The 11,499-nt window shown below is 41.4% G+C and overlaps 1 protein-coding gene across 1 annotated transcript in view; it reads right to left on the bottom strand.

Annotated features, from left to right (window-relative positions):
* Positions 1 to 11,499, bottom strand: part of DDX27 (DEAD-box helicase 27) — a 27,699-nt gene that overhangs the window by 14,138 nt on the left and 2,062 nt on the right. The window contains exons 2-7 of the mRNA XM_007938328.2: positions 8,841 to 8,987; positions 6,489 to 6,548; positions 5,835 to 6,030; positions 5,517 to 5,563; positions 5,314 to 5,400; positions 4,471 to 4,576 (exon numbers count right to left, since the gene is read on the bottom strand). Of these exons, the coding sequence (XP_007936519.1) occupies positions 4,471 to 4,576; positions 5,314 to 5,400; positions 5,517 to 5,563; positions 5,835 to 6,030; positions 6,489 to 6,548; positions 8,841 to 8,987 (643 nt within the window). The remainder of the gene's footprint in view (positions 1 to 4,470; positions 4,577 to 5,313; positions 5,401 to 5,516; positions 5,564 to 5,834; positions 6,031 to 6,488; positions 6,549 to 8,840; positions 8,988 to 11,499) is intronic.

The following is an 11,499-nucleotide window of genomic DNA, read 5'->3' on the forward strand; positions in this document are numbered from 1 at the left end:
TGTTGCATTGGGGTAAACTGTAGTCAGTGTCATGAGACAAAGTGTATATGAACTGCTGTATGGAAAGTGAATTTGCTCTGTAAATTTTTACCCAAATTAAAAAAAAATCCCTTTAACTGCGTTCAGGTTGTTCCATTTCCAATACTCCATCATTTCCCTGCCCCCTTATCTTCTCTTTGCTTTGGAGTTAAGTGTTGACCTTTTGGTCTTATACAGATGGTTTTTCAAAGGAGCACCTCTGTCAGACAGTAATATCCTTTGTACGCCAACCTGTTATTTCACTCAAAGGTGACCTCCAGGGATAGTTTTGGTTCAAAGTTTAAAGTTATTTCATTTATCTCAAAGTGACAGTCTCAGGGAGCCCTAAAATCTCCACTGGCCAGTAAGACTAGACTTTTTAAGAATTTGAATTCTGTTCTCTATTTCTCTCCATTTCTATCAGGGTCCATTTACTGTGGCCCTGACCGGAATCATCAGTACCAGCAGCCAGACACCAACTAATTCTTTTGGTCTTGGGGTGGATGAGGCCGTGGTTTGTATAGGCTATCAGCCCTGGTAGACTCAAGCTTTGGTTTCCTTCTTTCCCTTTTCTTCCTGATGAGTAGTGATGAAGAGTTGTACCTTTGATGGCTGCTTGCATGCTTTTAAGACCCCAGACACCACTCACACCTCACTAGGATACAGACCGTGAACTCTGTAAATGTGTTATGCCAACTGACTGAGTTGTTTCATGAGACTAAAGTCCTAAGCTTTCGAACCCGAGAGCCAATCTCACAGGTACAAGGAGTTTGGCTATGTCTGAGAACTATCTGTACACACACGTGCAAAGAGATGACACTACACATTCTTTTCTGTAACTATCTTTTAAAAAACTTAACAATATATATTTCCCCATTTCTTTAAATATTCTTTACATTTTTACATTATTTTTAAATAGCTTCATAGTATTACATCATATGACTATTTGTACTATAAAATTAACAGATCCCTATGGTTGGATATGTAAGTTATGTTTTACTACTACACAATGTAGCGATGTACATATATCCCATTTCTAAAATTTTTACTCCTGTGAAGGGCCTCTCATGGCCAGACCAGGAGGCCATGATCACAGAGATACCCTAATGGGATTAAACAAAGATGACCTTCACCAGACCCCTGAAAGCTGCAGTCTGGTACTAGAACAGATTGCCTCACAAGTACCATTTATTGTTAAAAATAAATCCTTCAGAAAACAGAACAAGCTCTGTCATCTAGTAAGCACAACCATACCGACACCAGTTTCCTGGTTTTGACATCATCCTCCATTATGTGGGATGCCAGTCACTATGAGTGGGAATCGACAAGACAACACACAGCTCCTGCCACTACTGCAGGGGGCTTGAAGGGCTTCAGGGACTCTAGGTGCTATTTTTGCAACTTCCTGTGAATCTACAATCATTCCAAAATAAATTTTAAAACAAGGAAATTCTTTATCATCTCACTATACTATTATATCACATTTTTATTAGAAAAACCTGTGATTTGTGTGAAAGTTTACAGAGAAAATTCATTTTCCATTCAACAGTTTATACACATTTTGTTTCATGACACTGATTGCAATCCCTGTAACAGCTCTCTTCCCACTTCCTCCCTGTGGTTACCTTTTCCCTGTGTCCTTCTTTCGTATGCATTCCTGCTCTCTGCGCTGTCTCCCTGTGCAGATACTGCCCTTCCAATCTCCTATGGTTGACTGCTCTAAGGAGTATACACATTTTTTGGAGTTAAAAATATTAATTTGGTATATATAAATGTTTAAGAAATGATACAACATGTATATAGGCAAATGCAAAAACTCACACCTAAACTTGTGGAGAATCCCTGGGTGGCACAGTTTTAAACACTAACTACTAACTGAAAGGTTGGTGGTTCAAATCTACCCAGGGGCACTTCAGAAGCCAGGCCTGCCTATCAACTTCCGACAGGTCACAGCCTGGAAAACACTATGGGACAGCTCTGTCTTTTTTTTTTTTTAACAGCTCTGCCTTGCACACAGGAGGTCTCCACAGAACAAACAGCAACAACAAGGTTGTGGACTTTACTGTAAATTATATTTCATTTAAAAAATTTTTTTAAAACTCACAAAAATAAACTACACCAAGACATACGTCCATATACTGCTGCACCATGTACTAAAAGGAAAAGACAGGACAAGTGAAAAAAGGCCCATGCTGAGCAGTGTATAGTTTGCTATCTTCTGTTTAAAAAGGAGGATGCTATCTATGTACTTATATTTGCATTTGAAATGTAATGATTTTCTATTACATTTGCATTTGAAAACCTCTGAAAGATATCCCAGAAACAAGGCTGAGAAGGCGCTGGAAACTGGGGGACTTTTCCTGCACACCCTTCTAAAGTATTTGATTTCTAAGCCATGTATATGAATTATCTATTCAGAGAAAGAAAGAAAAAAGTAAAGAAACTAGTACTCAACTAATAATAATGAATTTGTGTTGATTAGTACAGAAACTAATCAACACAAGCCAGAATTCCCAAAACCCTGGTTGGTCATTTCTGCAAGATATGAAAGTGAACATCCTACTTTGGTGGGCAGCAACAGGGATTTTATAAGCTTGCGAAGAGCTATCTAGACGCAACAATGGGTCTCTCCTCATCCAAAGCAAAGAAGAATGAAGAAAACCAAAGACTCATGGAAACAATTAATTCAAAGGACTATTAAGACCATGCGATCCTCAGCCTATATGACCATGAGACAGAAGAGCTAGATGGTATCTGGCTATTACTGTCAACCACTCAGAGGGAAATCTATGTAGGAGATTTGGGATAGAGTGGGAGAACAATGTGGAGCAAAATGCAAAATCATAAAAACAAAAGGAACCAGGTTTACTGGTCTGATAGAGCCTGGTGGCACCCCTGAGACTATGGCCCCTAGCCCCCCTTCAAGTCTGGAATTAAACCCACTCCGCTGGCTTCCAGCCAAACAAAAGACAGGCATATGAGCTAAACATTTACACTAGGCAGATACACTCTGTGGAGAGATCAATCATGGGAGAATAGAAGGGCTGTGTATGCACAGGGAGATGGGGGGGGGAGGAGAGAAGGAGGGCAGGAGTGCGTGGGAGAGAAGAACACAGGGAACGGGTAACTATGGGGAGGAAGTGGGAAGAGAGCTGTTACACTGTGGGAAATTGCAGGCAATTGTCATGAGACAAAATGTGTATGAACTGCTATATGGAAAATGAATTTGCTCTGTAAACTTTCACCCAAATCATAATTTAAAAAAATTAAAAAATACAGAAGTGAACCAGGTTCTCAACTTTTCTCTGAAAACTTCTGCTTTCACCCACCTTCATTTCTTTGTAACACTTTTCAGAGGTAGGATACGTATTCCCAAACTGCCTCCAAAAACACAGACCCATTTAACCTCCCAGGCATCACGTGCATGAGCAAAGTGCCCCAAGTCTTGATCTTTCACAAAAATGCAAAGAGACGGCAGTGAAGCAAAACTGGCTTTGGCTTTAGAATGCAGAGAGGCACACAGTTGGCCGGCCCCAGCTATGGCTCTGTGGTTTGGAAGAGATCGAGTGCTGCCATGGCCGACCTAGGCAGAGCCAACCATACACACTGTCGTTTGTCATTTGTGGCCTGAAGAGACAGAACTGAGGACTGCTAAGCCATTCCTTCCCGATTCATGAGAAAGCTAATTGCTGTGCTCTGTGGGAACAGGCCTACATGCCCTGTTCCTTTAAGCACTGACATGTAGTGGGCTGGGTTTTGGTTTTGTCTTCAGCACATTTTAAGGACTAGACGGTTCAACAATCTCTCCTCCAGCTCCTGGCATCAGCCACAGGGAACTAGTCCCAGTTTCCTATGTTCCACCACCCGCCCTGCCCCTCAGGTCTCTGCCTCTGTAGTGGGCAGTCCAGGTTCTGTTGGATAATGACTCTCTCCCCAGTCTCTCCCACCGGTGGTCCCTTCTCCCTCCAATTCCCTCCAACTACAGGCACAGAGAACAGAGAGGCAGAAATAAAGTAAACAGTCCGTGAAGAGCTGCTAAGAACACAAAATGGAAACGGGTCAATTTGAAATTCCCAGGAATCTTCAAAAGCCAAAACACCAAACCAGTTGCCGTCAATGTGATTCTGACCCATGGTGACATCATGTGTGCACAGAACTGCATCCCAGAGTTCACAATTCTGCCACCTTTTGGAAGCAGATGGGCAGGCCTTTCCTCTGAGGTGCCTTTGGATGGATTCCAACCATCAACCTTTCAGTTAACAGTCAAGAGCTTAACCATGTATGCCACCCAGTGACTTCCAACAGTCTTCAAAAGCCATTAAAACCATCAATCCAATATGAATCACTATGAATGCTTTAAACGGTTTTAAAAAAAAATTAGCTAATTGGCCTCCTGGTGTTATTCTGAGTTCAGCAACCTTCTTCTGCCCCATTGAGCTCCTCTCCTTGTACCTGTCCCAGTGGCTGCACAGGCACAGATGTCCTTCCCCAGCAGACCCACAGGTATACACGCCTTCTGGATCGGGGTGGGTTGCTTGAAGCCCATGGCTGTAATGGCCTAAAGAAAATACAGCATCAGATGGGGGTTGGGGGCTGTCATCTCAGTACGAACCAAACAGCAGATTTCCAAACAAGTGGTACCTATACCGATCCCTCGTAGCTATTTACTCAAAACACTTATCAAGTGCCTTCTATGTGCCAGGCACTGAGTTCTAGGCACTGAAGATACAGCAATAAAGCAAAGAAATAAAACCAGCCCTCGCGAACCTTACCATCTGCTAGAAAGAAACAGATCGAAAAATAAACATGTCACATGGACATAAACATTCTGGAGAAAAATATGGTAGTCAAGGGGAGAAGGCGTGCAGAGGTGGAAGGGAATGGAGTGCAACGTAGGTAGAGCTGTCAGGAAAGGTCTCATTGTGCTATGGGATGCTGAGCACTGAGAAAGGCCTGCAGGAGGTGAGGGAATGAGCCAAGGGGGTTTCTGGGAAAAGAGTGTCGTAGACAAAAGAAACAGCAAGTGCAAAGGCCCTGAGAAGGCCAGTGTGGCTAGAGCAGAATGAGTGCCACCAAGTGACATCAGAGGGGATCAGAAGGGGCAGGGCCTCATAGGCCAGTATAATGGCTTTAGCTTTTATCCCAAGTCCAAGAGGAGGGACATGATGTATTACTGTTCAAGAGGACGCTCTTGCAGCTGGGTGGAGAAGAGCATCCAGGTGGGTAAGGAGAGAAGCATGGCGCTCCACTGGGGACTACTACAGCAATCCCATAGATACCGAAAGAAGCCACTACCTTCAGAAGAGGTCGGGAAAGGTTCATATCCTGGAACGACAGGCTCTCATCATACTGAGATGCATCTTCAAAAAATCCCCCTGCTTCCTGTACCACAAGAGGAAAAACAGAAGGCGAATACAGCTCAAAGAGCTCAGGAAAACCAGATGGCCTTAGAATCATTTCAGGTAGCAAAAGAAAAGCGTGTCCAAGCCCACACTCACCTGTCCTTTCTTCTTCTTTTTCCTTTGTCCCTTTACTTTGAGTGTATCTATGGAGAAAAATAGAACTAGTAACCTTGGCTCAAAGTCATTGAGCACTTATGATCTACTAGACAATGTCCTAGGGTCTTTATGTGGATTACCTCCCTGAATCCCCACAAGAACCGTAGAAGGGGACTACTGTCATTAGCCTAAAAGAGAACCTGAAGAAAGGAGTTCAACACAGCCAGGAGGGCATCTTAAATATTAACGATATGAGCACAGAGGACTCTTTCCACTTCTCTCTGTCCCTGTTTCTAACAGCTCCACTGTAACCCCCACCTGCTTTGGTGAGGATGTTCTCATCGGCAGAGGAATAGTCGGTCTCTGACTCATCTTCAGAGCCTTCCTTTTCCTTCCCTTCAAAGTCTTCCTTCTCCTCTGGGTCACAGCCTTCCATTGCTTCTTTCTCCTTCTCCGAGCTCCCAGTCTCTGCTTCTTTTTCCTTCTCCAACTTTCCAGATTTGGCTTCTTTATCCTGGAAAAAATTAACAGCAAAGCAAGGGCAACTATAAATACAGGAAAATCAGAACCCAAGGAGAGCAGTATTACACTCCATGGCCTTGTCAGAATGCTATGTGGACTCTTAAAAAAAAAAAAAAAAAAAAAACCACTGGCACTGAGTCAATTCTGACTCACAGCGACCCCCATTGGGTTTCTAAGACACTAAATCTTTGTGGAAGTAGATTGCCCACTCTTCCTTCCATGGAGTGGCTGGTGGGTTTGAACCACCAACTTTCTGTTAACAGTCAAATGCCTGAAGCACTGCACCACTAGAGCTCCTTCGACTCTTAAGGAATACTAATGATAAGTGCCAGAGAAGTCTTCCTATACCAGCCCTACCCAAACTCAAGCCGTAAATAGAAATGCTGGGATCGTGCTGAGAGTAGAGCTCAGGCTTGGTGACAAAGACAAGTCTTTGTCTTCCTTTCTCACCTCCGTTTTCCTTTTCTTTCGGACTTTCTCAATCTTCTCATCTAATGTAGTGGCTGCTCTCTGCAGATAAAAATCAAGAGATGAAAATAAATATTCATGGCGGAAAGAGACAAAGCAAAGTTTCTCTGAGAGTTGAGTCTCAAATGTTAATATAAAAATGACTTGTCTGTCCTGGGACAAATTAATCAATCTATGGCTTATCCACGGTAAAAATACTCGGTTTGTGTAAAAATAATTTAAATTAAAAGGGACCAAGGTCTTCCATATTTTAGAAGGTGTTCACTATTCAGAACAATATAATTATTGTTTTTTTGTCTCCCTTCCTCTTTCCATTCTTTTTTTTTTTAATGCATTTTATAGAAATATAATTCATGTACAGTGAAATACACAAAACTAAAGTGACATGGGTCAATGCTTTTTTTTTTTTTGCAGTGTTCCCTCCCCTTCCCTCCCATCCCTGGCAACCAACAAAGAAAGTTTCCCTCCATAGATAAACCTTTCCTTGACTCTCCACAACAACAAACTAATCTATATTTGTCCTTCTGTGATTGACTTCTTTCACTCAGCATAATGTCCTTCAAGTTCATCCATATTATGTGCTGTTTTGCAGGCTCTACATTATTCTTTACTGCTGCATAGCATTCCATTATCTGTATGTACCAGTTTGGTCATCCACTCTTCCATCAATGGGCACATAGCTTGTTTCCATCTTTTTGCTATTGTAAATAGTGCTGCGATGAACATGACAGAACAATATAATTATTAAGAGATGCCATATCATATGCAAATGCTTCCTGGAAATATCCTTCTCCTTGCCAATCAGGCATAACATAGCTTATTAATTAAAATGCTGAAATCTGAACAAACCAGGTAATGCTGCACATTAGTAAAACTTTAGAAAGGATAAGTACACACATTAAAAAAAAACCGCTGCTGTCAAATCAATTACAACTCATAGTGAGCCTACAGGACAAAGGAGAACTGCCCCATAGGGCTTCCTCAGCTGCAATCTTTATGGAAGCAGACTGCCACATCATTCTCCCATGGAGCAGCTGTGGGTTTTGAACCGCTGACCTTTCTGTTAGCTACTACTCACTTAACATCGTGCCACCAGGGTTCACTCAAAGCACCTCAAACTGCTATTGCACTTAGCCTAACTGCAACGAGCTGTGTAATTATGTAAATATTTTCCACCTTGCTATACCCTCAGCTTCATAAGGCAGAGTCCATAATTATAGGAGGTCCATACAGCAGGACCTGGCAACAAATGTATCTGTCAAATGAATCTGAATTCATTTTTATTACAACACCGAACATGGGAACAAATAGTTCATAATTAATTTGTAAAAGAAATATTTCTTTGGCATTCTCTGAAAAAATAACAAAAACAGGAAAAAAGAAAATCTCTCAAAGTAACCTTGAAAAGGACTACTAGTTTACTTCAGTCAGAACAAGACCCATCAGAGTGTAGATAAAAATGCTCTGAGCAGGTAATGTTCCTCTTTGAAACATTTGGAATGGAAAATAACATTGACGCAGCTTTTAGCTTGTTAATCAAAGAAATGCAAGGGATCTTAGCAAAGGAGCAGCTGGCTACGAAATTTGTGGGCAGCTCTGGCTGTGCTGTGTAGCAATCAGGGACTCTGAACAATAACGCCACATCAGATCGTTTGGTGAAGTGATGGAGAATGACAGGATCTATGGGGCAGAGTCTAGCTATCAAAAACACCAGACTACCCAGACTGTCTTCAGTTGCTGGATGACAAACTGATAATTTCTTCCAAACAATGATAGTTTCTTTCTAATATTCAAAATGAAGACTGAACACTTTTAAAAGAGACCAGTGGAACACAGCTCTGCCCAAGTCAAGCAATTGATGCATTGCCTGGTGTTCCTAAACCACTGGCCTAGTATAATTATATTTCCTCTAAGACATTTTTGTTTACATTTTAATGTCTACGAAGTCAAGAAGAGCCTCTTCTTGAAGTAAGTGTGAGGTCACCATCCCTTCCCCAGGAAAAACCGTAACAGGCATTTTATAACTGGTGGCATTTCATAATGAAAGAAATAAGGTATCTTTAATACTTCTGAATGTCATCTGTACACCAATATATTTGCAGGTGAAGTTTGCCAAAAATCCATTTTTTCAGCATTTTATATTAGGTTGGCTTTAATAGAGACTGTAGATTATCTGTGACTACCCATCTCTACCTGTCAAAACAGTGCCACACATTTCCAAAGGATCCCAGCTCACCTCTGCTGAATACAAGCAAATGAGAAAAGGCAGTGAGGCTCAGGATTGATGTTGAAGCCCACTGCCCACCCTCAAAGCCCAAGGTCTGTCAGCCTCACCTTCTTCTTGAGCTGGCTCAAGACCTCAGCCATGGCCCAGCTGCCCTCGTACAACCCCTCCTTCTCAGTGAAGACAAAGTCAGGGTTGAAATCGGCACTTCGGTTCTTCTGCAGAGCTTTCTGCCTTCTGCCCAGCACAATAGGCCCCTGGGAAGAAGAGAGGCAGGATAACTATCAAAACGTGAGACTGAGGTGAAAGAATATTAGGAAAGGAGAAAAGGAATGAAAGTACCCAATAAAAGAACAGAAAAAGGATGTTAAAAATCTGGGAGAAACCTAAAGCACCCCCTCCCCAAAAAAACTTTTTAAAAAGGCTAGAAGCACATACAAATGCATCAGAGAACAACAACAAATGTAAATGGATGAGACCCATCAGCTACGAGATAGATTATCAGACTGGATTTTTAAAACCCAACTGTTGACAAGAGACATACCTAAAATTTTTGAAAGTCAAAAGAACTTTTGAAAGAAAAAGACAAGCAAATAATAAGCAAAAGAAAGTTAGCATGGCTACATTAGTTTTAGACAAAGCAGACTTTAAGGTAGAAAGCAATGTTCAGAAAAGCAAGTCACTGAAAGGTAGTATTTATCAGGAAAAGATAACAATAAGATGGCCTCACAATACACAACGCAAAAACGGGCAGCATTACAAGATAATGGCCAATCAATAATTTCCATGGAAGATTTAACACATCTCTCTCAGTAACTGATAGATCAAAAACACAAGTAGGGCTACAGATGTCAGCAACAAACGAGCGTCCTCATTCCAAGGAGCGCAGGAAGAACACCCATCCATCAATCAGAATGCTCATTCTTTCTGGGTACACGCAGAAGAGTTTAAAAATAAAACAAACCTGATCATCTAGCGCCTTAAAGCAAGTTCTCAATAAATTTCAAAGAAACGCTATTGTATAGAATCTGTTCTCCAACCACAATTCAATTAAGTTAAACTGCGGTAACAAAAAGCTAAGCTTAAAAACCCACGCATTTGGAAGCTGAGAAGGAAAAGGGACTGGCTGGCTGTACCATTTCTTGGAGGATATACTGAGAAAAAAAAAAGAGCTAAAAAGTAATATACTGATAGGAGGTCCTACTTGGGGTTAAACATCTCATAGGAACTCTGATCCCTACACTTTGTTAGTTCAATGACTGTATGCCCTTTCTTGGGTATCTAGTTTAATTGCTGATATTTGTAGCACGCATTCTGTTAAAAACACATCCTTGGCTGGCAGAAGGTAAAGAAGATGCTCCACCAGTTTCTGTGGCTTCTTTCAAGATCTGACTAAACGGAAAGCAGCAGGGAACAAGCAAGGTGGGGGAAGAAAGGCAGCAGGGAAAGTTTTAAAAATGATCGTTTTATCCTATTTGCTTACATCTTTATTTTACAATAGCTTTCAAGAAATCTCTTCAACAAATATCTCGCAAAAAAACTCAGTACCGTTGAGTTGGATCTGACTCATAGCGACCCCTCCTCAGGTTTCCGAGGCGGTATCACTACAGAAGCAGATTGCCCAATCTTCCTTCTGAGGAGTCGCTGGTGGGTTTGAACTGCCTGGTTAGCAGTCAAATGCCTTAGGCACTATGCCACCAGAGCTCCTAACAAACAAATATCTATTAAGGGGCAAAGTTATGATAACTTCTTGGTCACAGCCAACCACCCTGAGGAAACAAATCGTTGGACCTTTGGGCTTGGGACCATGGTCGCCAAGGACATCAAGTTCAATTGGCACAACATGCAACAGAAAAACAGTTTCATATCCTACTTTGGTGAGTAGTGACTGGAGTCTTAAAAGCTTGCAAGCGAATGAACATCTAGATGCAACAATGGATCTCTCCTCATCCAGAGCAAGGAAGAATGAAGAAACCAAAGACAAATGGAAACAATTAGTCCAAGGGACTAGTAGACTATGCAAACCTCAGCCTATATGACCGCAAGATCAGAAGACCTAAATGGTACCCAGCTACCACTGTCAACCACTTAGAAAAGGATCAGTGCAGGAGATCCTAGATAGAATGGGAGAACAATGTGCAACTAAACTCAAAATCATTAAAAAAAAAGACCAGGCTTACTGGTCTGATTGGGCCCAGTGAGTCCCCCAAGACTATGACCCCTACTTCAGGTCTGGAACTGAACTCACTCCCATGGCTTCCAGCTAAACACTAGACAGGCATATAGGGTGAACATTTACATCAGGTAGATACACTCCTCAGAACAATCAATCATGGGAGAACAAAAGGGCAGTATTTGCACAAGGAGATAGCTTAGGGGGCAGAAGTGCATAGTAAGAAGGACACAGGGACAAGAAGGAAGGGAGAAGAGAGTTGTTACATTGTGGGGAATTGTAGTCAATATCATGAAACAAAATGTGTATGAACTGCTGTATGGAAAATGAATTTGCTCTGTAAACTTTCACCCAAATCACAATAAATTTTTTTTTAGAAAAAGAAATATCCATTAAGCACATAATATACATGAGACCTCAGGCTACTACTAGGGATACAAGAATAATCAAGACCAAGTCCCTGCTCTCAATCTCAGTAAGTTGAAAACCTAGTCAGCTAATTAATAAATAGTTATAATTTCTTGAGGAGAATTACTGAGTATACTATTGTTAATTATGTATCATGTATATATATATATATATATGTATGTGTGTGT

This window comes from Orycteropus afer, unplaced genomic scaffold (genome assembly GCF_000298275.1).
Source record: "Orycteropus afer afer isolate SDZICR_OR568_19922 unplaced genomic scaffold, OryAfe1.0 scaffold00049, whole genome shotgun sequence".
In the NCBI taxonomy this organism is placed as follows: Eukaryota; Metazoa; Chordata; class Mammalia; order Tubulidentata; family Orycteropodidae; genus Orycteropus; species Orycteropus afer.